The 26,334-nt window shown below is 41.4% G+C and overlaps 1 protein-coding gene across 8 annotated transcripts in view; it reads right to left on the bottom strand.

Moving 5' to 3' along the window:
• The window catches only part of TUT7 (terminal uridylyl transferase 7), a 62,406-nt gene that overhangs the window by 6,483 nt on the left and 29,589 nt on the right, over window positions 1–26,334 (bottom strand). For 5 of the 8 annotated variants that reach the window (XM_047831550.1, XM_047831552.1, XM_047831554.1 and 2 more), the window contains 14 exons: window positions 25,733–25,819; window positions 24,767–24,867; window positions 23,066–23,123; window positions 18,289–18,392; window positions 17,585–17,674; window positions 17,106–17,219; window positions 16,854–16,931; window positions 16,031–16,208; window positions 11,500–11,547; window positions 11,322–11,413; window positions 9,584–9,699; window positions 8,151–8,476; window positions 6,111–6,187; window positions 5,689–5,752 (listed from right to left, as the gene is read on the bottom strand). In XM_047831550.1, the coding sequence (XP_047687506.1) occupies window positions 5,689–5,752; window positions 6,111–6,187; window positions 8,151–8,476; window positions 9,584–9,699; window positions 11,322–11,413; window positions 11,500–11,547; window positions 16,031–16,208; window positions 16,854–16,931; window positions 17,106–17,219; window positions 17,585–17,674; window positions 18,289–18,392; window positions 23,066–23,123; window positions 24,767–24,867; window positions 25,733–25,819 (1,533 nt within the window). Of the gene's footprint in view, window positions 1–5,688; window positions 5,753–6,110; window positions 6,188–8,150; window positions 8,477–9,583; window positions 9,724–11,321; window positions 11,414–11,499; window positions 11,548–16,030; window positions 16,209–16,853; window positions 16,932–17,105; window positions 17,220–17,584; window positions 17,675–18,288; window positions 18,393–23,065; window positions 23,124–24,766; window positions 24,868–25,732; window positions 25,820–26,334 lie in introns of those variants that run through there. The other 3 variants (XM_047831556.1, XM_047831555.1, XM_047831557.1) reach the window with 3 other exon arrangements.

Here is a 26,334-nt window from a genome sequence, read left to right as displayed (position 1 = left end):
TTGAAATATATATGATAAAAATATACCACCTTAAGATGGAAGTACAACAAAGGAATTCAAGGAGGAAAGTAAAATGATATAAAATTTCTGCCTGTTAAACAGCTGTAAATGAATAGTAGCTCATATGAAAAAGCATATTAATTTCATTTGAAACATTTAAGGCTAATTGAGAAGTTTTATTTTAAAATGTCAATATTTATTTTAAAAGACCCCGGGCATTATATACTTTGCAATTCTAATGAAAAATTTAGATATCAACTTAAAAATATATGAGATGTATGGGTTTTCTCCATTTTGGGGGAAGAATATTAAAGCAAAAAAAGTCCTGGAAGACACTGACATACCAAATATTTGAAAATAGCTAGTCCATTAATAAGGAATGATTAAATAAATAATGGTATATTCACATACTGGAATATCAAAAAGGGTATCAAAAAGAATGATCTGTACTCAATAATAAGGTCTCCCCATATTGTTTACAAAGGTACTTCTGTTATTATATTTTTTAGGAGATTTTTAAGCGATTTTGGGACTTGAACTTACAACTCTGAGATCGAGAGTCACATGCTCTACTGACTGAGCCAGCCAGGTGCCCTTATCATAAAGACCCCCTTTTTTTTTTTTTTTCAGTAGGCTTTTAAATTCTGGTCAAGGAAAAAAGTTATACTAGTATATATACATCATTATGAGGGAGAAAAGATACCACCAATCTCTTACAACATCTCCAGTTTTTAAGATTTCAAACCATGAGATTAAAATGGAATAAATGAAGAGACAGATGTAGTTTCTTTTTGTTGAAATGTAATTTTCTTTGCAAAATAGGGGAGGATTAAGGAATAGAAAAATGTTAGTTTTTTGAGATTCTCATACTGAATAAATTGTTACATGTAAACCAGAGTAATTCACTTAAGCATAAAAATCAGTTGATGGCTATGGTTCTACAACCTCCACATACTCCTGTTTTTTTGTTAAAAACTTCCATTATACATTTGTCCTCTAAGTTAGAAGAGGTAAGTAACAGTGGGGCAGGTTTTGTTTACAACAGTAACAAGGCAGTGATAACTTGAGGGATAATATGTGCCAGATGCTATGTGAAGGGCTTTCTGTAGATGAAATTAATCCTTACAATTGCCCTGTGAGGTGTTAGCCCCAATTTATGAACAAAGAAACTGAGGCACAGAGGTTCAGTAAGCCAGCAAATGGTTGGGCTGTACTTCAAGCTCAAGTATGTCTGACCTGAAAGCTCATATTCTTGACCATTCTCCCACTTAGTTTTCCTTGTTCTTTCAAAATGTGTACACCTCTTATCAACAAGACTCACGGGACATCTAAGGCATTGTGGCAGGTGTGTGTGTGTGGGGGGGGGGGAGTCACAGTGAAGAACACGGGAATTCACCAAACTGTCCATCCACCGCTCTTCCCATTTGGGAGTTAAGAATTCTATACAGCCTAGTAGAAAGGAATGGAAAGTCAGGAAAGAGAACTTGGCCGAGTGCTTATTATGGGCTGGGTGTTTGAATCTCAGGGTCTGATGGGCTAAATGGTGCCGTCAGCACTGGTAGATGAGACGTCTGGAGCCCAGAGAAGCCGGGCTCTTGCCTACGGCCAATAAGGCTAATAGGAGAGAACAGGGGCTGTCCTACCAGCAGCTCGCTGGGGGGCTACCCGTGCACCACACATTCAGCACTGTGGAAAAGAGCAGCTCTGGGGAAATTTAATACTACTTACAGTCGAGACATATTTCAGATTTATAATATAGATAATTTGGGTAAATATACTGTGGGTAAATTTGACAAGTCTTAATAGCTATCATATACTTACTTGAAGAGTTCAATTAAGACCGATTTTAACCACCCATTAATGTTTTCTTTTTTTTTCTGGTATGAAGTAGACATATTTATTGTAATAATTTTTCTTCTGTAGCAAATGCAAGTTTTAAGTTTTACAGTTGCTCAAAATGTTTATAAATATGCAAGTCTTATGCAGAAGATAATTACAGTAATCCTTATTGTCAACTGGTAATGCCATTTCCAGGTATATGTCCAGATGTCCAACATCTGTATTCTTCCCCCACTTACAAACAATTTATAAAATCAGAATAAACTTCTACGTTCAAGATGTGTAAAAACCTTCAGCAGGAGCTATGCTGATGGATGCAGTGTAGGAGCATTGATGCAATCACCATCCCTACAAACCTCTGCGCTGCTTGCTACACACAGGTGCTGTCCTAAGTGCTTCCACATGGATTTCTCAACATCCCTACAAGTCAGGGATGATTATCCCTTGTAACAGATGAGGAAACTGAGTCAAGTAGAGGCTAAGCAGGTTTTTCAAGATCACAGAGCTAGAAATCACACTCTGCAATCTGCCTGTAGAAGTGATGTTCTTCAACACCCTGACCTTAGCAAAAGGAGCATCTTGATGAAACAAGGATCGGTATTTTTCCTATGTGTAATGTTCTGGAAGTATCTGTTCAAGGCTGAATCTCGTAAAAACAACATTCTTTTGGCTTGTTTACATACGGTAACTCTGTGACCCTTAAACTCTCGCAGGATCTATGGGAAGTGATCCCACAAACGGCAGTGGGTCTGTTTCCCACATCTGGCTTTCAGACGCTGCTTGTCACCCTCCTCCTCTGTCCTTCGTGGTTGCTCTCACTGTCCATCAGATTGGCTCACGACAGGGCCCCGTTCCCATTTCACTTCTGTTTGATTTTGGAGGTTTCCCACTAGAACTCTTCTTGTTTTTACATCCATGCATTCCACTGAGAACAATTACATCTTCCCTGGAAACAGCTGCTCCTGCGTTTTCTCATAGAGCCTCCTGAGTCCTTTACCTTTTCGCACACCATCCCCTTTTTAGGTAAGGGGAGTAATTCTCTCAAGATTTCTGGTTCTTTCTCTTTGAATCACCTGACCTCTATACCAACCTAACACCCATTCCTCTTAAATTGTAATCGTAAAGAGATTTGAGGTCACTTCACATGTTTTCTACAATCATTACACAAAACAGACCAAAAAAACCCAAAAAACCCTAAAATTCACATGGCATAAAAAGAAATGCCTAATCCTATTATTGTATATACTTGAGATACTTCATCTCCATCCTGACAGAAATGGAAGTAGCTAAATAATTTCATTATTCCATTTATTTTTCTCTTGTTAACAACATTCCAAGTAGAGACAACCAAACACTCCTTGTCTGGAACTCTCTTTGCTTTCCCAGAGTGGGGTCACTGCGCCCCAGCTTATTTCAGGCTGGGTGGGTGAGCGCAGGGAGGCACTCTCTCTACTGCGGGGGCTCAGAAGGCTGCCCCGGAATCGGGAGCGCTATTTCTCAGTGACGGTAGAGACAGCTTGTCTCTTCACATTCTAACTAACACAGCCACTCTCCAATCTAAAAACAGTGTGCCCACATTACACATACAACATATATGGACTGAGCATAAAATATTGAGTTGCTTTACACTACATACAAAAATGTCGTTATATCAATGAAGTTTTAAAATTTCAGAAACTATATAATCAAGTTAAAAAGACTACACGTGCTCTATTTGCTTATACAATTTCCCTTCTTTAAACCTACTTTATTGAAACACACACACACACACACACACACACACACACACACACACACACACACGGCAAAGTTACTAAGAGGGTCTTCAGGCCAGAACTCAGAATATTTGTATCAAGTTTAAAGTTTCATCCCTTCTTACTAAAAAAGTGTCTCAGTATATTAAAGTTACTTTGTTTTTCCTCCCACCACCCTTCAATTTCTCCCCTTCCCTTTCAGGATCAAAAGCATACTTGAACACCAGAAGGGCCTTCAGAGCCTCCTGATCTTGCCGTCCTTTGAGCATCTGTCCACAGGCCTGGCAGGCCGGAAAGGATGCTGGGAGGTCTGGTTGGCCAGACTGGTTCCAGCGCTTCTCACCAGAAATCCCTGCAATCAGGTTTTTGTCCTCTCCACTCCAGAGGCAGGGCTCTTTTCCGACTCACTGGTGACTTCTGCACTGCCACATGCAATGCTTACTGATCAGTCTACACTGCCCCAGACTTCCCAGCAGCAGCACCCACACATGGCCAAGCCCTTCTCTGAGGCCCCTTTTCCACTGGACTCCAGGAGCCGGCTCACTTGTTCCCTCACTGACCGTCTTCTGTCAGTCTCCTTTGTTTATTTTGAGCCTCTAAATGCTTTTCTCTTTTTGTTCTGTGTTTACCTCGGAGGTGATTCCACTCCTACCCAGGCCTTCAAATACTATCTCTGCCCTGACAATACTCAAGTCTCTATCTTCAGCCTAAGCCTCTGCTCTGAACGCCCAGCTCATACATCTCATTGGCTACCTGGCATCTCTACTCAAACACCCAGCGGCCAAATTTACATGGCTAAGGATGGACTCTTCGTCCCCAAATCTGTTCTTCCTCTTTCTCTGCACAGGAAGTCCCACTTCTGGTCTTCTAGTTGCTCAGGCCAAAAATCGTAGTGTCATCTCGGGTGCATTCTGTCCTATGCAATCATCCAACCCAGCAACAGACCATGTTGGCACCACCTTCAGAATATCCAGAGCGTGACCAGTCCTCGAGTCCCCTGCTGCTTCCACCTGAGTGTGAGCCAGTGCCGGCTCTCCCCTAAGCTCCAGCAGGAGCCTCCTCGTGGCTCTGTTGCCACCCTCACCTCTGCCCAGCAGACTTTTACCACGGGAACCTTTGCCATCAGAATTCCCACAATACCGCCTGTGCTCCAAAGCCTCCAAAAGCTGTCCATCTCGTGGAGAGAGAGAAAGCCATCCCTGCCAGCGCTCAAGGCACCTCATGATCCAGATCCATCTATCTTGACCTCGCCTACCACCCCTCCCTGCTCACATCACTCAGTGACATGGGGGCACAATGTGGTTTTCGTTCTGTGGTAACAGTCTAACTCCAACTTCCCCTAACTTGCCCCTCTTTTTATTTCTTTGTGTAAATGTTACTTCATCAGAGACGCCACAGTCCTATCCAGCATTCCCTTCCCCTTCCCTGCTTTGTGTTTCTTAGCACCTGTTGCCATAGGGAATATTTACAGCTCTCTTCTGACAAGGATGTGGAGTAAATGAGAGAAGGGGCTGGTCCACTGCTGTATATTGTCAGTGTTGAGGCCCATATTCTGTGCTTAGAGGCTGGGCGGTAGGGGGGTGGTGGCTTAATCACTATTTGTTGAAGGAATGAATAAATGATGCAGCCGAGAGAAGGAGAGGGAGGGGGGCGGGGAGGGAGGGAGGGAGGGAGAGAGGGAGGGAGAGAGAGAGAGAGAGAGAGAGAGAGAGAGAGAGAGAGAGGAGTTCAGGCCAACAATTTCTTTCTTTCCTTACTTTTGTGTATGGTAGATAGTCTCATGAGGAGAACATACTGCTGACAAGACAGTGGCAATTTCAAATCAGAAACAAAAAGCGTGGAAGAGGAACAAATAATTAAAGGCTATGGTTCTTACTTAGGGATGATATAGGAACCACCTTAGAGCACAGGCTCAAGCCTAACCTCTGAAGGGTGGGGGGAGGGCAGCTGTATTTGTAAAGGTTCCCCAAGTGATTCTGACGTCCAGTCCCTGTTAAAACCACATACTCAAAGGAAGCATCTCAAGAGGCATGTGGTAAACTATGCAATAAATAAAATAACACACATTTGTTTGTTTTTTTTTAAACCCACATACCTGACTGGGGACTCAAAAATATGGTTGTTTTTTGTTTCTTTTTGTCTTCATGTAAAAGCACTGCCTAAAAAATGAAATAGACTGGTTTACAAAATCGAAAGGAAGAGCATCTGAAACAGCCTTAAAACCGTAACCATATCCAGAGAGGGCTGAAATTAGGCGTGTGGAAGGCAGAACTCTGCAAGTTAATTGAAAAGCAAGACAGAGACTCAGGAGCCCTGGAAGCGCCCTTGCCATCGGCACACAGCAAGCCTCACCACACACGGCGCAGGGGTGCTGAGGGAGGAGCCAGGAGCGTTAGCCAGAAGGAAGAGGCCAGGGCCTGGGGCGCCCAGCACCTCGCCGAGGACTAGCACTCGGGAAGTGCGTGCTGACAGACAGATGAGCCAGGGGCTTCCTGCTCAGGTCTGAGCTAGGTTTACCTGAGCAAATGTGCCAGTTGGTCTCAAGGGACTAGGTAGAGAAGGGGATCCAAACACACAATCTGATTTAGACATACCTGAGGAAAAAATTAGCACTTTTTGTTCTCACTGTAAAATGAAAGCAGTAGCCCTGTTTTCAAACTTTCACAGAACATTTTTCTGTGGATGTGACAGAAGTTCCCACTGAGTATACTGTGTGGACAAAATAACGTATTTGAAGAAACGAGAGGGGGCAGCATAATTTTCGGACAGGAAGAAGCAACTGATTTACTCTGAGTTGCTGCTGGAGGAAACGCCCCGTTCTCTACTCCCACTCCCCCCTTCCTATCTACCCATCCCTGCCCCAGGATCCCCCTGGCTCTCCTTGACTTGCTGCTACTGCCCCTGCAGCCTTCCAGAAGCACCGCTCTACCTGGAGAACTTCACTAGTAGACAACGTAGAACTTGCTACCAACTGGGAGGAAGAAACCCATCAAAGCTGGGGGGATGCAGGGGCATCCCTTCACCTCTGTGTTGTACCCAAGAGGAGCATGATGATAATGTGCTTCGTGCTACTAGTAAACACACACCGCCCGTTCTTCAGAAGGGTCTACAAAAATAACTGGTCGAACTTCATTACGTCTTATCTATGCTGTTTCCAGTTTCCTCATCTGTAAACTGGGATTATCGATACCGCATCTCATGGGGCTGGGGAGAAAATCAGAAGAGACTGCCCGCGTAAAGTACTTAAAATAGTGCCCGACTGAGTGAACGTTAGCTATGGCTATTATTTTGATTTCTCTTAAATAGATTTACTCTTATAGTCATAAAAGATCTGGTCTATGTAGCACGTCAGGGCACAACGAGTTTGAGTTTAAATTTGTCTGAGTTCCTTAGAAGCAGGGCAAGCTGTAACTTCCATAAGCACTGAAGTCCTATTTTCAAACCAATAATTAAATAATTTAAAAATATACTTTCCATATAAAGCTCCTTTAAAAAAAAATAAGTGCTCTAAAAATCTTGTCTTTAAAAAAAGAGACACTATATTGCTGCTATGATATAATAAAACGGAAGAGAGGTACGAGTGTTCCAGGGACAATGACCGTAGAGTACTTTAAGGGAATTGTCAGCAGTGCTGACTTTTTTCCACTGTCCATACACATATGCAATTGAGGACAAACATGAAAGGTTACTACTTTAATCTAGAAAATGACTTCCCCGGGTTTCTCTTCTATGCCAATCAGATTCCATCCACTCTCTCAGGTTTGTTCGGAGAAACAAAGTGAGGGTGTGTAAACCGCTCTGTAAATCCTAACTTTTTATATGTACACAGAAGGTACCCCCACTGCTAACAGTCTGTTAAAAAGATGCCCAAAGTGGACACTTTACCCATTTAATAGAAAGGGTCAATGCAGACCCAACAACTCAAAGGGACAAGAAGTATGGATGATTTTCAAGTATGGACTGGTCATCTATCTTTCCTCATCGTAAGAATAACTCTGCTCGCCGCAGGAAAGTATTAAAACAGTCACATCCTCCTCTCTTCCGCGGTTAGAACCACCAGTCACCGTGTAACAGAGTTCCTTTCAGTGCCTTTTCTAGGCATGTGCATGTACACAGGTAAAGAGAAGTACAAGTGGCTCACTATCCACAGCTTGGGGTCCTGACATGATTCTGCTGTGCCTCCCCCACGGCCAATCAGTGCTTCCACTTCCAAAGTGCACCTACTGAGAAGTGAAGCTCAAGCGGCGGCATGTTTTCTGGTCACTCGGGCTAGGGTTTCTAGGCACTGGGGATGACTGGGTTTTCCATTCACTGATCATCTTAGAAAAGTCAACCAAATGACTTTTATAAGCCTCTAAATGAAACCGGGAATAAGTTTAAGACATCTAGAGGGTCAGGGTTAAAGGAGAGGGAGGGTTCGCTTTCTTCAAAACGAAATCTTCCTCAGTAAGTAGGTTTGTTAGAGAAATAAATATATCTAAAATAGTAAAGGGCTTTAAAAGAGAGATTTCCCTTGAGATGCGAGGGCAAACATCGAGGTATGACCGGTATCCATACCTGGAGAGCCTTTAAATTGCGGGCATTCCTTTTTAATGTGCCCTTCTCTTCCACAAATAAAACAACGTTTTTCTCGTAAGTCTTTGTCATCCTGCCTCTTCCATTTTTCCACTGGTGGCCTGAGGATTTTCTCTCTGCCCAGGTCGACAGCTGTCCTCACTGGCTTGGCTTTCTGAGGCGTGCACTGCACGGGCTTCTCTTCTTTTGTCAACACGTCCCTCTCTGTGTGCTTGTTCTGAATGTCTTTGTCCTCTTTGCTCCTCTTCTCTTTGTTCTCAGGGTATCTTTGGTTCAGGGTATCTTCCTGATCACGCCGCCGCCTCACTCTAGAAGATGATATAACACCAGTAGGAAAAAGCTAGACAGACACCTGACCAAATATTAAGAGCACTCCAGGTTTGGGAGATGACCAGAAACAGAAAGTGTCAGAGGGAAAAACAAGAATTTAACAAATGTTAAGTCCATCTGCTCTATCAAGAAGCAACCTCAGGGTGACGGTGTAGGTTTTCTTTTTGATTTTCACAGTTACTCTAGTGCCATAAAACCAGGGTTTGCAGTTAGTGGAACTCCCTGGGTTAGTACCCTACTGTGATACGGATGTGATGAAACTCGAATTCTCCTTGGGGTGAATTCTTGAAATTCTGCGGCCCATTCTTTACTAGGCACTAGAAATTTAAGCCATGGAAGTTCCAGTGATTGTCAAGGAAACAAGGGTTAGGAGATTTATGTTCTTAAAACGTTAAAAACATTTCTTTCTTGTCGTATCAGTGATCAGTGACTATTATCTCAATAAAAAACCAAACTACTAAATAAGAGCCTCAAATTCTAGATGGTGCCTTATTTTAAGTAGCATGTTTTTTTAAATGAGTATTGTTGTCCAGCTAAGACCACACCACCCAAAACAACAGTTCGTCCCAAGCAAGCAACCCAAACCTCCCCCCCTCCCCGACCCTCCTGCAAACATCACCAGAAGCATGGTGACCAAACTGAGCGGCTTCGCCACGGCAATTATTAAGGGTTAAACTGCATACAAGTGAAGGGTCCTATCTGGCAATAAACTGTAGACGAGTCTGGTACAGCTCAGTTCCTGTACACTGGAAGTGTCACTGATGTCCTGAAGGAACTCATTTCACTTTTCTCATCTCTTCTTTCACCCCTGTTGGAGAGGCCGGTGACCGAATGGCTGAGTAACAACTGGGGCAGTGACCAAAATGAGGAAAGGGGACCAGGCCTGGAAGACTGTCATCTGGAAACTTCTGGTCATCCGTGCTTAAAGGCGTGTTTTAAATCACTTCATATTCATTGCAAAAAATCATTTATCTGAGAACTGCTGGATTTAACACAAGTTTATTTTCTGTTACAACAGAACCTCATTTAAAAATTGGTACAATAAGAAAGTAAAACAGAACCACCCCTTTTGAACACGGACTTACTTTCTCCTCATAGGACAATCCTTCATGAAGTGTCCAATTTTCCCACAAATTCGGCAACATCTATCATTTGGTGCCAGCTCTCCTTCAGTTAGCACTTCTGGATCAAAAAAGTATTCCTAGCGGAACATACATATAGAAAACTATGAACGATTAATGTGAGGTCAAAACACAACAACTAACCAGGTATCGATCGGAAAACTTCTTTTGAATAACGATTACTATACTGCTTAGGGACAGTTTTACCTAAATTTCATGTTGGTTTATTCCTTTTCATCCTGCGGCCCACAGTTTCACCCTAACCATAAAGGGAGCCTGTTTTTCCAGGACATTTCTACACGAGAGCATCACACATGCCCGTGAGTCAGCTTCCCCAGGACGCGGGGGAAGCCGCGGCCAGCTAAGAAGGCTTCGCTTTCTCATAAAATGAAAAGGCTAGAACCCAATAAATTGAGGATTATGATTTGCATTACACAGACTACATAGAGCAAAAGAAAGGAGCCATGTGTTGTTGCTTTGTTTTGTTGTGGCTTTGGAGAAACATATCAGAAGGAAGGGAAGACAATGGCTGGAGTGAAGCCTCCTTGCCACTGAAATTAAGGTGAGGACTGGAAGGGAGCACGGCCATCACCTGAGAGCCTGTAAGAAATCCAAGTCTTGGGCCCTACCCCAATCTCCTGGATTAGAATCCCCAAGGACAAAACCCCCAAGAAGATCTGCTGGATCAAGTTTCAGAAGCCTTGGCATAGAGGGCAGCCATGGCATATCTAGCCAAAACGAGACGCACAGACACGATCCAGTGCTGAGGATACCCCCATACTCTTAATACACTCATATGCTTCAGGCTCGTTTAAAAAGTCTTTATAAAGAAAATTAGTGAAGGAAAAAAAAATTATTTTTAACAGAAAACCCTCTAGTTTTTGCTCACTGAAGGGAATTTTTGTGCAATTTGGCTTTGTTTTTAATGAGTCTGGTCCCATAAAAATCTTGAGTATCAGGTTATAGGACGCCAGCGAGCTTGCCAGCACAAGTGACACTGTCTCTCTCCTGGTCCCACTAAGAGATGCATTACTCTCAAGTAGACTGAAGGATCTAGACTTCATATGAGCAGGTGGAGGACCCTTAGCTGTGTGCGAGCTGGGCTTGGCACAGGCTGGCACAGAGCTGAATGCTGCTGGAACAGCAGTGCCATCTATGTGTGTTACCAAGGAAAAGCAGCAGCGCCAAAAGGCCTATTTTCCCACCCAAATTCCACGTGTGGCTGTTTCTCCCTGTTCTCCTGATAAATGGCCTCAGAACTGGGATGTTTAGAAAAAGGGATTCTAAAGGGAATTAGTAAAGGGATTACTTTGTATTGCAACTGTTTATCTTGGCTAGCTTCGCCAGACTTTCAAGAGTATTTATTACTGGAGTCATGTGTACAAACTAGGTGCTTAATAAAGGCTTTTACTTTTTATTTATTTTTCAAATAAACTTAAAAAAAGTATTTTTTAATGTTTATTCACTTCTGGGAGAGAGACAGAGCATGCGTGGGGGAGAGGCAGAGAGAGAGAGGGAGACAAAGAATCTGAAGCAGGCTCCAGGCTCTGACCTATCAGCACAGAGCCTGATGCGGGGCTCGAACTCGTGAACCATGAGATCGTGACCTGAGCTGAAGTCAGATGCTTAACCAACTGAGTCACCCAGGTGCCCTAATAAAGGCTTTCAGAATTGTTTTTTGGTATTTCCAATGGACACTTACCATTTTTGACGGGTAGTCCTTCGGAAATCCTTTGACTGGAATACCAAACACTCTTCTACCATTAATAAATGCTTTCATTATAAAATTTGTCACTGAGAAGAAAAGAGTTAAAAGTGCTCAGTTAGATGGATTAAAAGGAAAAGGGACCACATTAACATTTATAAACAAAGCAACTTACTTTTCCTCGATAATCCAGCTCCAAGATTGTGATTCAAATCAAAGGGATCTACATAAAAACAAATTAATGAGAACAAAAAAGATAATGAAATAGGAAATGCCACTATTCATACATTAACGTGTGCATAAAAGACAGAGGAAGTATTACATACTTCATCATTAATAAAAGTACAGTTGACCCTTGAACAATGATAGGAGCACCAACCCCCTACAAGGTCAGAATTCCACACACATATTTAGAGTCCCACAACACTTACTACTAATAGCCTACACTTGACCACAGCCTTTCCTATAACATAGTTGATTAACATATATTTTATATATATATTACATACTACATCCTTATAATAAAGTAAGCTAAAACAAAGAATATGTCGGGGCACTTGGGTGGCTCAGTGGGTTAAGCATCCAACTCTTGGTTTCGGCTTGGGTCATGATCTCATGGTTTGTGAGCTCGAGCCCTATGTCGGGCTCTGTGCTGACAGGTGCAGAGCCTGTTTGGGATTCTCTTTCCCTCTCTCTCCCTGCCCCTCCCCTGCTCTGTCTCAAAATAAATTAATACATTAAAAAAAAAGAAAACATTAAGAAAATCATAAGAGAAAAATCTATCTACAGTACTGTATTTATTGAGAAAAACTCACATTTAAGTGGACCCACGCAGTTCAAACTCATGTTGTTCAAGAGTCAACTGTGTTAAATGACTTCCTTTTTAATGAGTTTCAAATGTGTAATACAGCTAAGTAATATATATTCCTAAATATAAGTCAAGTGTTTTCTCGAAAGTGTCCATCAGAAAAGAAGGTGTTACTTTATGTTTGATTCTCTATAGACTCCTTCCTATTATGAGGAGTTGCTTCACTTTAAACAACAAAATATTGTTTGGAGAAGACCTATTAATCGAATATTATCTAAGGGTGCTAGTTTGAGAGGCATATAGAGGTCACAACTAGACTTAAAACATTTTAGCACTGGATGTTCCTGCTAACTAACAAGCATTTTAAGGATCACATCAGTCATCCTGGAGATCATAAAACACAAGATAAATTAAGACACACACACACACACACACACACACACACACACACACACACACACCTGCCCTATGCTACTCAGACCTCAGTTTTTAGTAAAAGCTTCATGAAGGACTCCCATATGATCTTAAATGTGTGCATCTTAAATGCACTAGGTAGGTATATATATATGTTGGGTTCTGGAATATTATTTATTAGATGACCCAGAAAGTGGTAGGAAAGATGGGAAAAAATGCTGATGTCAAAGATTTATTCGAGATCTGAATAAATTTGTTCATGAAATAAATGGAGGTAAAGCACAATTTCTAATTTAAAATACTATTTTATGTATGATTTAAAACATACATACATAATAATTCATGCTTTGATTGTTTAATTATTTCCAATAAATGCCTAAAAATATTCAAGAAAAGCAATGGAAAAAAAAACCCCAACCCTTTTTGGGGATTATTAAGAAAATGGAGGACTGCATGCATACAATATATACAAAAAGAATAAAGATGGGGCATCCGGATGGCTCAGCTGGTTAAGTATCCAACTCTTGGATTTCAGCTCAGGTCACGATCTCATGCTTCAAGAGATGGAACCCCATGTTGGGCTCTGCACTGACAGCGTGGAGCCTGCTTGGGATTCTCTCTCTCTCTCTCTCTCTCTCTCTCTCTCTCTCTGGCCCTTCTCCGTTCTTTTTCTCTCTCAAAATAAATAAATAAACATTAAAAAAAATCTTTGAAAAGGAGTAAAGAAGTAAAATGAGGCATCTTTCTGGTTGTCTGTTACGCTTTTAATGTGCAATAAGTGGGGCACACCGTTCGGGATAAAGACTCAGTAGCATGTTACTGGAGTGCAGAAGCCTTCACTCAGTTTGACCCTATACTAACAACTGCTTTCAGAAGGTTACCTTCCTAGTAGGTCTGGTCACATTTTCTTCTGGTAACTTGTACATGTATTTTTGGTTGTTGCTTAATGTAGCAGAGATCCTATAATATTAAGCCACTGTACAGTAAAAAACATCACTGTCACCACCACCCCTGAAATTCCTCCATTCTAGAAGAGCTGGTTAAAAGTCTTCCTTCTAAGGGTGCCTGGGTAGCTCAGTTGATTAAGCATCTGGCTCTTGATTTCAGCTCAGGTCATGATCTCATAGTTTCATGGGTCCAAGCCCCAAATTGGGCTCTGCACTGGTGGTGCAGGGGGCCGCTTGGGATTTTCCCTCTTTCTTTGCCCCTCCTCCACTCACGTGCTCACATGCATACTCTTTCTCTCTCAAAATAAATAAATTTTTAAAAAAGTCTTCTTTCTAACTTAGCCTATTACTAATGGTTCATCTGAAAGGAATGTAAAAATTAGAAGATAATGAGACTTCAAAAATTAAAAACAATATATGAACAATTGGAGACGGTAAGGACCCACTGTGATAATGGAAAGGTTTAAGACAAAGTTCTGTTTTTGACATATGACATCCTGGGGCGGCTGGGTGGCGCAGTCGGTTAAGCGTCCGACTTCAGCCAGGTCACGATCTCGCGGTCCGTGAGTTCGAGCCCCGCGTCGGGCTCTGGGCTGATGGCTCAGAGCCTGGAGCCTGTTTCCGATTCTGTGTCTCCCTCTCTCTCTGCCCCTCGCCCGTTCATGCTCTGTCTCTCTCTGTCCCAAAAATAAATAAACGTTGACATATGACATCCTAAAAAGTTAAAGTCATATCTAAAGCCATAGTGATCTGAATTTAATTTTACAAATGTTCACAGTATGTTAATACTGCCAATAGGCAGAAGTAATGACGGAAACATAACCTAAAGTAACACACATGATTTAACGAATATGAGTATATTTCCAAAAAAATAAAAAAGATTAAAACCAATAAAATATTTTTTAAGCCATTTCTCAGTTCAGTTTTAAACATTTAAACTCCCTTTTGACCCTAAAATTAAAATCCCACAAACTGGAGGGGTGCCTGGGTGGCTCAATCAGTTAAGTGTCCAACTCTTGGTTTTGGCCTTAGGTCATGATCCTGCAGTTGTGGGATCGAGCCCCATGTTGGGCTCCGTGCTGAATGTGGATGCTGCCTGGGATTCTCTTTCTTTCCCTCTGCCCCTCTCCCCTACTCATTCTCACTCACTCACTCTCTCAAATTAAACAAACAAACAAAAAATATATAGTAAACAATTGACTACAAACATACATGGCCCACGGATCCTTGCATTCAATGGAAGAAAAGGCTTCAGCATGGGCAAAAGAAATGCCAAAGTTTACATATAATTACTTGTAGGTAAACCCCTTCATCAATAAATAGCAAATAAGGATCTTGAAAATTCAATTAGTGCCCACTTTTCAAACCCTCAATTCAGAAGGTGTTAAAAGTCCCACTCTCTCTCTTTTTTTTTTTTTATTATTTATTTTGAGAGAGAGAAAAAGAGAGAGAAAAAGAGAGAGAGAGCGAGAGAGCGTGTGAATGCACAGCGGGGTAGGAACAGAGAGAGGGAGAGAGAGAGAATCCCAAGTAGGCTCTGAGCTGTCAGCGCAGAACCTGATGCAGGGCTCAAACTCACAAACCGTGAGATCATGACCCGAGCTGACATCAGGAGTCAGATACTTAATCAACTGAGCTACCCAGGTGCCCCAAAAGTCCCACTCTTTTTTTTTTTTTTTTTTTTTTTTTTTTTTTTTTCAACGTTTATTTATTTTTGGGACAGAGACAGACAGAGCATGAACGGGGGAGGGGCAAAGAGAGAGGGAGACACAGAATCGGAAACAGGCTCCAGGCTCTGAGCCATCAGCCCAGAGCCCGACGTGGGGCTCGAACTCACGGACCGCGAGATCGTGACCTGGCTGAAGTCGGACGCTCAACCGACTGCGCCACCCAGGCGCCCCAAAGTCCCACTCTTTTAAAGCTGCCTTATCTCTATTGCAAACTTATTCTCCAGTAAGTGTTCAACAAAAGTCAAAGATGTGTCATGGTCAAAAGAGTTCTGAAGTGGGGAGAAGCCCCACAGGAGGACACCAGTCATTTAAAAATGTCTTTTTTTTTTTTTTTAAATTTTTTTCCTAGTGCTTATTTATTCTGGGGTGGGGGACAGGGAAGGAGGGAGAGAGAGGGAGGGAGGGAGGGAGGGAGGGAGGGAGGGAGGGAGAGAGAGAGAGAGAAGAGAGAGAGAGAGAGACTGAACACGCAGGGGAGGGGCACAGTGAGAGAGGGACACAGAATCCGAAGCAGGCTCCAGGCTCTGAGCTGTCAGCACAGAGCCCAATGAGGGGCTCAAACTCACAAGCTGTGAGATCATGACCTGAGCTGAAGTTGGATGCCTAACTGACTGAGCCACCAGGCACCCTTAAAAATAACTCTTCATCCTGGAAACAGACAAGTGTGCTGATGTGGACAGTAACAGAATGGCAATGCTGCACATCCCAGCTGGTGGCTCCCTGCCGTTCTCTGCAGGGATGGAGAACGATGCCCTCCTAGTTCAAACTCTATATTCTATTCGATTTTAAGCTTCATTTTATTTGTACCTTCAATTACAATGTATTTTGAGGTCCACTGTTTCTTAAAAGTTGTAAGCAGACTTTTTCTCCTGATGCTAATAACATGTTCTTTAAAATCAAATTCTTCTGTGTAGAATCGAAGAAGTCCCAACCATAGCTGCCCAACAGATTCTGTATTTTTCCCATATTCTGGCCAATAGGTGGGCTAGAAATAGAAGGGAACAGAGATATCATGCTCTATAGTAAAGTGTTAATATCTATCTTCATTTGTATCTTAGGGAGTAAGTTTGGACTTATTAACTGGAATTTAAATACATAAAAATATAATTCTGTAACTTTTCTCTCACATTTTAAAATACCATTTTCATGACTTTATTAATCTCTACCGTGTGACCTGGAGATAGGGAAAGCTCAGGGTTTTAAGTGTCAAACCCCAGAGGGCATGTTTGTGGAAGAATCTGGAAATAGATTTTAAGAGCCTTGATGATGCCTGGGTTATTAGATCTTTGAACTCAAAGAAAGTCTTTCCAAACTGTTTGCAGAAAACCACTTAGCAAATATTTGTTCATTTGGAATAAAGCTACATAGCCATTTGGAATTAACAGGCATTAAAGAAATCCTACATATAGTCCCTGGAAACTCACCTGACTTAATTAAAATGTTTTCATTTTTATTAAAATGAAAATGTTTTCAACTTCAAAGGAAACATCTATATATGCTAGTTTTTTTACTACCATAATATAAATAAATATAACAAGTGAAAACATAGTTGTTGACCATTACAGCACAGCATAGTACAGCTAACTTCTAGTCAAGGATGTAAAAAAATCTTTACTCTTAAAATACGTACCAGTTCATCTATTTGATCAAAAAAATAAATATTCCAGCCATCAACAAATATTTCAGGTTTCTTTTCACCTTTGTATATCTGAAATTAATTTTTAAACTATTAGTATGGATTACAAATTTAATGCATTGATACAAAAACTTGTAGGAAAATAGTTAAAAATTTAACTACAGAATCACAGAATATTAGAGAAGGAAGAGGGCTCAAAGATCACCCAGTTTTACAGATGAGAAACACAATTTCTTTTACTAATACCTCTTGAAGGACAGGAATGACTGGTGGATTCCTCTGCTGGAGAAAATATAGCACCATAAGCGTGTATGCGTATGACGATAAGCTGCCTCTAGAAGCATCACCAATATCACACATCTAGAGGGAAGGAAAATGAGGAACAGATCACCAATGTTTCCTGCTAAATTTGCAGCTTTTCTACTATCACTAAAAGGAAAATGCTTCTATTGGGCATGAACAAAAAAGTTACATTTTCAAATGCCAAAGACCAACCAAAAGGACATCAAAAACAAAAACCCCCAACCATCAGCCACTAGCAAGATTAGATTATCGTATGTAAAACTCAAGACGACAAAATTTTAGCTTGCCACAGCAGGGTTCCCAAACTAGTTAAAAGAAGCATTTAACATGGCTATCATTCTTTAAAAAATATAGACATGTTTTCAACTAAGTTTGAAGATGCAACGAAATTTCTAATGAATCACAACAGGAAGCATACTCACCTTTGTAAACACTTTCATGGTATAGCATAAATATTTCACTCTGGGATCAATGGCTGAATAAGCAGATAAGAGCCTTGTGTTATGAAGGGCCTGTTAAAAGGAAAATTGTAAGTTACCAAACAGAAGAAAAAAATTTAAACTGGAATATTCTGAAAAGGTTTACAGTGTAATTCACTTTAGATTGAAGACATTCAGACTGACACGAGTATTTTCCCCCAAAGATGAGCTTCATTAACTTACTAAATAATAAGAATTATACATGACATCTGAGCTCATGACTTCCATGTTAATATGTCCTTAGTCTGAACATTTCTAGAAATAAGGGCTATTAAAATAATTCCATCTGTGTAGATGTAAGGATCCCCCACTTCACCCTGGCATTATTTAAACTGAACGCCCGTAGCATCCAGAGAAGGTCCAGAAAGCCCTGCAGGAAATAAAGTGTGAGACCAAAGACACACACACAGTCCAAAATTAAAACAAAATTCAAGCCAAACAAAAAGCACCTGCCGCTCGGACCTCATAATAAATAAATACTATCTTAACTCTTTGTTAAGAGAGTCTGCCAGGCAAAAGGCAAACACTCCTAATGAAAACAACAAATAAGATCAAAGGAATGGCTTAATTTTACTTGCTATTTTGTAAATTAAGAGCCATTCGTTCCCTTTCATCTCCCTAAAGAAAAGTCCTGGGGAAAATCTTACCAGTGTGTTATACAAGCTGATGTCCACCTCCAGACCACTTCTCAAATGGAAGAACTTTACAATTGGCACCTTTGCTGTTGTAATAGGCAAGATGTTTCTAAGACCTAGGTTAGGAATAAAAGAGTACTGTTAAATACAGCAGCTGGGGCCATAAGCGGTTCTTATGTTAATATCCCCAAATAAGACGATGTAAACCGAACTCTGGCTAGTTTCACTGCAGTCACTAGGAATACTCGATTCTGTTACTAAACATCTGGGAAGACTCTTCTGGCAAAGTTTGTATTTGTTAAACACATCGATATCTGAAGTACAAGGATGAATGAGGTAGCCACTGTCCTCCAGGAATTCACTGGATCATGTGCATGTGTATAGGGCTGTCAGTCTGATAAACACCAGAACAGAAGAAACTACTACAGAGTCTAGACTACTCGGGCCCTATCTATTCTCTCCACGTGACTATATCTAATACAGAGAAAAGCCTACAGGGTGATCATCTGAATCCTCAAAACAAAAGTTACGCATCATGGAGCTAGAAGACAGTAAAAGAACAGAATCAACTTCAATAGGAGAGGAGTGAATTGCCTGAACCAGGCTTTGAAAAAGGAGAGCAACAGGTTAAAAACAGAGGCGGCTGAGGGGATTTAGGAGGCAAGGAAAAAAAAAAGCACATAAGGTCAGGGCAAATGCCTAAAGCAGAAAGGATGTTTGAGAACTTCCATGGGATTGTGAAGGCTATTGAGTCGACTTGACGGAAAGGAATGAGTGATAGGAGATGGGGTAGAAACCAGGAAGGGCCCAAATAGAGAACATATATATCCTGCTAAGAATTATCCTTACAGGCAAATAGATACCAATGAACTGTATAAGTTGGGAAGAATCACTGGCCATATCTATTCGGACAATGCCCCTCGCTATGGACAGACTGGAGGCACCCGGAATGGAGGCAGAGTGACCATTATAAAAAATGATCTGGACCTGAACTACCACGGTGGCACAGAGATGCAGAGAAGCAGCAAGACAGGCTTGAGAGCAGGTGTACCTGGATGGGCTGGGGAAGTGGAGGCGGTGGGGGGTGGGGGATAAGCGAGAAGGAATCGCTGTTAAGGGTGAAGAGCTACTGGTTCCTGAGCTCCGAGGATCCTTCACAAACATTACCTGCTAAGACTAATCACCTTCACCCAACAGATTGAAAGACAGAGCCCCAGAGAAAGTAACTTGCTTAGGAATATGCAGCTAGTGGGGCACCTGGGTGGCTCAGCTGGCTAGGCATCCGACTCTTGATTTCAGCTCAGGTCACGATCTCAGGGTTCATGAGATCGAGTCTGGAGTCAGGCTGATGGCATACAGCCTGCTTCAGATTCTCGCTCTTCCTTGCTCTCTGCCCCTCCCCTACTCGCCACTCTCTCTCTCTCAAAATAAATAAATACACATTAAATTCAAAAAAAAAAAAAGGAATATGCAGCTAGTGAGCTGCAGAGCCAAGATTCATGTGTGGGTGTGACCAACTCCAAATTTCTACTGAACCTATTCTAGGACGAATGAATGATCACTTGACCCATTTTGGTGGGTCCAAGGATGTCAATGTCAACGACCAAGAAAGTGGATTCAGAAGGAAGAGCAGGTTGCAGCAGAAGGAAGGCAGTAAAGAGAAAGAGGAGCTCATTCTGAGATGGAGTTTGAGGTTTTTCTCAAAAAGGTAAATGGCAATATCTAGAGGGCAGATGCACAGTGATCCAGAGATCAGGGAAAAAGTATGTATATGACAGAAGAAATTACAGAAAAATACATCTGTGTGGGAGACAGAGGAGGTCTAAGTTACATTGACGTTCGAATCTGCTGAACACCTGGCATATGCTAGATGCTGTACTTAAACGTACGACACCTTTCTTAACCTTAAATCCCATTATTGCTGATCTACTTTGAAGATGAGGAACAGAGCACTTTCAGTGAGGCTGAGTGTCTTTCCAGGCACACACAGCCAACAAGTGGGGAGCCAAGGTTTAAAAGCAGAGAATCTGATTCCAGAACCCCCAACAACTACTCTGTTACCCTGCCTCTAAATTAGATAGCCTTTTACTCCATTTCCTTCCCATTCTAGAATTTGACACTAGCCTGTCCCATTACCAGCCTGTCCTCTAGGATTTATCCACAGCACATCATCCTGGTTCTTCTCAGTCCAAGGGCTCCTTTTTCAGTGTCCTTTCTTAATTTCTACCCACAGAAATTAAGGCCTAGTCCTTAACTTCTCTCAAATGATCCCTTAGAATTATCTTATTCTTCGTCTTTCTTTCTTCAAGGATTTCAATACAAAACTGTTTTCTTTTGTTCTTCAGTCCTGACAACTCTGTATTTCCAATTGCTTGCTGGACTCTTAGAAATTAAACCTTAATGGCAAACTAAACACCTCCACATGGTGTTCTCTGCAAACGTCCCCATTTCCCAAGTATCCAGACATTAGCCTGAACTCTTAGTTCTTACTTGTAGGTACCATATCTAGGAAACTTCCCCTCGGGAATCTCTCCTATCCTTTTCGTTTTAGTTACGGTCCTTCTAACCTGAATTCACTTAGATTATACCTGCCCTGGGAGACTCTACCACTTGCCTAAAAAGCTTAGTTTTTATTGGTTGCTCTTCTCTTGGAGAAACTTCACTGGTTTCCAAATATCTGTGGGCTTTCCTTTATATAGTAATAGTAACCACTTGAAACTCCTCTCTAAATGTATTGATCTTCCCACTGTCGACACTCCAAAATATACTACAGCAACACTCACGTTCAGGTGCACGTCCCGTTAGGAATGACTTCTCTTTTATCCTTTTTGAATCATACTCATCATCCCCTGAGATCAGAATAAACCCATCTCTTACATGAATCTCCCCTATGCAACTCTTGCCCAGAACTTCTCTCCCCTTAGAAGTTACCAAACACTTACTGCAGCTTCTGACTCATTCTGAAAAATGAATACTACCTTACAGTGTTACGTGGTCTGTGAGATTACCTTCCTGTTTGTAAGATCTGAAAGCTGTCCAAGGAAAAGACTTCTGTAGACTTATTTTTATTGCTCCACCATCCCTAAGTGCCCAATACAGTGCTGAGCACATAGCAGGCACCCAATAAGATAGTTTGGGAGACTTAGATTTCAGGGCACCTGGGTGGCTCAGTCAGTTTAGTATCTGACTCTTAATTTCAGCTCAGGTCATGATCTCATGGTTTGTGAGTTCGAGCCTCGCACTGGGCTCTGCGCTGACAGTGTGGAGTTTGCGTGGGATTCTCTGTCTCCTTCTTTCCCTGTCCCTCTCCAGCTCATGCTCTCTTTCAAAATAAAATAAATAAACATTAAAAAAAAAAAATCTTTACATTTAAAAAGAAAAAAGATTTTATTTTTAAGTAATCTCTACAACCAAACATGAGGCTCAAACTTACAATCCTGAGATCAAGAGTTGCGTGCTCTACCTCCTGAGCCAGCCAAGTGCCCCTAAAAATGACCTGTTTTTAACAATGGCTCATTCTTAGGAAATATACACTGCCATATTTACGTGAAAGGAACATGGTATCTGCAGTTTAATCTCAAATGGTACAGAAAAAAATTGTGAGCAAGGAAGAGACAGAATGAGTATCGAATGTGGTAAAATGTTAACAACTGGGGGATCCGAATGAAGTACATGCAGCGTTCTTTATACAATTTTTACTGCTTTAATTTTCAAATTATTTCAAAATAAAAACTCAAAATCTAGCTCAGTACAAATAATTAATAATTGTGGCAACTTAGCAATTTAGTTTCTTTGCATACCCTTCAAAAAAATTTAAAAAGCTCATGATCTTTAGAGGTAAAATTCCTAAGTGAGGGGAACACTTATTTTCGATGACAAAAACAATCACATCAATGCATGTTATTAAAAAAAAATACTGATGCTCCAGGTTAACTTTCAGAAGAAATAAACCAAAATTAAGATTATCTTGTTATGGAAGTAACATGGTACCCTTTTTATTTAAACTCCTGGAAATAAAAAATATAAAACAAAAAGGGGAGATAGCACTCATGGTGTACGTTTGTGTGTCTATGTGTGCGCTGCCCGTGATGTTAACTTAAGTCTACTCTTGACTGAGATAAAAGAAAGCTTTTGATGGACACATCATGGATTTTAAGTGTCGTGAGGGTACGGACCATATCTTGTTCACCTTCATTCCCAGCTCCCAGCTCCTAGCACAGAAATTTGCTGCATCACATTTTAAAAGAAGATTCTCACTGTTAACAGCATCCACAGCTGTCCCTGACAGCAAAAGAACATGTCAATGGCATGTCAGCACCGTGCACTATTCATAGCATCTATACATTTTATAGCTTTCTCAATTTATCGATGGCAAGGGATCAAGTAAAGTTAGATGACTTGTTCAGGGTTGCATACAGTTGTCCAGCAATACAGCTACAAATACAACCCATAAGCCCCCAGTGCTTTCCATGTACTTCATGCTGCTGTCAGCAACCCCTACACTTTGGATAATACAAGGTCAATAAAGCAAAAAGATTTCCAAAATTTCTTGCCTGTATGGTATATGCTTGTTTTGAAATAAAACTGAGCCAGGCAACGATATGCACACCAATGACCACTGATTCCCTCAGTCTTTCATACTGAATGACAAAATTTTTTAAAGACACCAATACCACACACGTGCTACCGATGAGCCACTCTGTGGTTTCACTGGCATTGATGAATTCTAAGGATGCAAAACACTAATTAAAAAGACAAGACTATTTTTGGAAAAAGTTTGTAGAGGTACCTGAATGTTTTTTGAGGACTCTTGCCAATTCTTCAATAGTTCTTACACAGTCCAACCCCTGCAACAAAAATTGCACATACTGAATCGAAAATGGAAGACAGGTTCCTAACCTGGTAACAAATAGTTTCCATTACCTTTAGAAATAATAAGTTCAACCCATCTATATAGATTTTTTTCTCGTTTAGGCAAGCCTTGGTCAGTATTCATAGGAAATATCCTGAGGATGCAAAAGGTCCCCGCAGCCCTCACTTACTAATTGTACAACAAAGGCTGAAATCAGAGCCCCTGGAAAAGTCTGTACCATGAGGACCTCCATTTCCCCTTCTCTGTAACCATGTTACTCAGAAGTACCCTCTGTGCCAGAATAAGTAAGAGGGAGCTTCTGTGGCCCCTCTTATTCATTCTGGATGGACTTTCATTATCTTTCAATTACAAGAACTGCTGTGGAAAGTAATGAAGCTTAGATGCTCTCTCCACAGGACGAGGCGAATCAAGGTCATGTAGCAAACACCAATGTTTCAAATAAATCATACTTAAAAACAGCGGGCCGACATTTTACAACATAAGCCCTTTTGATGGTTATACACATTGCAGAACATATTTGGAATTTTACTTCAGAAATGCCCGCAAAGCTAGTTTTATAAGCCATGTAAAAATTCATTATTGATGATGTGCAATAAGGTAATTCCACATATCGGACCCAACCTTGTTTATCCTCTTTACTCACCAAACTCAGGGTAGGTAACTTTTGGCTATTTTCCCCAAATCAGATACATCCTCAAAAGACAAAGACTTGAAAATAAGGAAAGACATAAAAAAGACCTTGAGTGACAGCAGCATCACTCATTTGGATATACAGCATTTGGACTGTTGTTAAAAATAAAAAAAGAAAGGGACTTAGCACTTCTTAGACTTTATACCTTTATGCAGATTTCATATCTGTCAGGGGCCAGCAAACCTTTTCTGCTTTGCAAATCATACGACTCTGTTGCAAGTACTCGACTCGGTAGTTATCAAGTAAAAGCAGAAGCCGTAACCGCGTCACAAGTGAAGGGGTGTGACTGTGTTCTAATGAACCTGTACTGACAAAATATGCCCGTGGCTGGGTTTAGCCCGTGGGCCCTAGTCTGCGGACTCCTGACAGGCGTGATCCAAGCTGATGTGCACAACAGTCTCTGGGGGCAAGAGGAACAGAAATGATCCTTTTCATTTTCTAGGTTTATCAACCAAAGGCCACATGTTTAGGAACTCATGAAACCAAGTCTGTCTTGAATCTGGGTCTCTGAACTGTAAGTTTAGCACTCTTATCATTGAATCCCATTTGACTGCCTGCTAAAAACCATCTCAGAAAACCACACTGCCTGCCTCCTCAAAACTTTTCAAGAAGTCTTATACGGGGTGTGTGTGGCAAAGTCAGCCTCCGGGCTACGCCAGGGGGACCCTGTGGGGGCTGGTTTGGCTTTGTCACATTCCCACGGGTCACTTCCAAAGGCACTTTGTACCGTGGGTGGAAAAGACAAGCTTCGGTGCTCCTCAGGTTTACCTCTAAGCTTCTTAAGTATCTGACCAGAGAGACTGTGCCACATGGCATGCTCCGTATGGTATGCTCTGGTAGATGTGGAAAATACCAAGATGTCCTGTCAGTCAAGATGGTCAAATCACACTGCCGCAGCAGATTTGAGTTTTACGTGGTCACCGTACCTCCGCGGTTTCAAGCCCGTTAATTGTCATGCAGACGTCAAGGTCACTCTGTTTGAACCCAAATCCATTTTTGGAGGAACCAAACAAGCTCAATTTAGTTCCTGTTGGGGATAGACAAAGTGATAACTAATTACCTGAGTACATTTAATGTTCTGATCAAAACGGCCCTCACATGGATCAAAAATACCCATCTGTTAACTATCCTCATTATATTGTCATATTTATGACAAACTACTTTCTCTCAAAATTTACTTTAAACAAATACAATGTGTATATGGTGTGAAAGACCACCAAGTGCCACTTTTTTCTTAAATTGCAAGGACATTTCAAGGAAAATGTGGATCACACCAGTATATTTAGTAATGTAAGCTTACTGCTCTCTAAATATTCACTTTTTGGAATATTTTCCAAAGTCTGGAGGTGCAAACTTTGACTTCAAACATAACACGAAACGAAATTTCACTTGTGGTGTCTGCTAACAGAAATCCCACACTGCTGCTGTCCTCTCCCGTCGGTAAAGCAGCAGAGCAAAGAGCATCCAAAGTACATCACAAAGTAACCACAGCCCTGTCCCCACCGTCCCCGCAAAACTACTTTCTCGTTCTCAAAGTTAATGTGCTTGTAACACATGTGCTCGTTCTGAAGGAAGGTCACGCTACCTTTCTTTTCTTTAAAAATTTTTCTTAACATTTATTCATTTTTGAGAGTGAGAGAGACAGAGCATGAGCAGAGGAGGGGCAGAGAGAGAGGGAGACATAGAATCCGAAGCAGGCTCCAGGCTCCAAGCTGTCAGCACAGGGCCCGACGCGGGGCTTGAACTCACAGACTGCGAGATGGTGACCTGAGCGGAAGTAGGACGCTTAACTGACTGAGCCACCCAGACGCCCCATTTTTTTTTAAATTTTTTTTAACATTTATTCATTTTTGAGAGACCTTTCTTTTCTTAAAGGTTAAAAAGTTATTTACCTGGAAACTCCTGTCTTATGAAACTTTCTAGGTTTTGCCGAATATGTTCACGAGCCTGATCTTCCAAAATAGTTGGAGAAAAATCCTCTGTTTAAAATAGAAAACATTCAGAAACAAAGATTGTTCACATTCTTTGCGGGGGGGGGGGGGGGGGAGGGGAAGATCACACTTTTTATAAAACAAAATCTAGCAAGTTAAAAAGAAAGCCCTAAATTTTGAGCATCTTCTTGGTAGACAGCATTAGTAATATACAATAGAGTCTGTCTTTCTTTGAAAAACTTCTGCCCCCAGGAACTGCTCCTGAAATAGAAACAAATCTGAGTAGCGGTTCTGCTACTAGATTTCAGAAACCCCAGGGGTCTATAAAGGTGGTCTTCAGGCGACTCTCCCAAGGTGTGAACACAAACCTTTATGAGCATGTGCATATGTTTCTGAGGGGAACCTAGTTTTCCTTTCATAGCTTATCACCTCCAAAAAGGTTTGCAGAAGACTAACTCACTGGCTTCGAACAAGTGTCTTCTGGCAGGGACACCTCAGGACGGAGAGCGGAGCGCTGTGAGGCGCCAGGCTCATCTCAAGTCGCCTGCCTCTCCTTTAAATGT

This window comes from Prionailurus viverrinus, chromosome D4, assembly GCF_022837055.1.
Source record: "Prionailurus viverrinus isolate Anna chromosome D4, UM_Priviv_1.0, whole genome shotgun sequence".
Classification (NCBI taxonomy): Eukaryota; Metazoa; Chordata; class Mammalia; order Carnivora; family Felidae; genus Prionailurus; species Prionailurus viverrinus.
The sequence above is the reverse complement of the archived record's forward strand: the minus strand, read 5'-3'. Positions and strand labels throughout refer to the sequence as shown.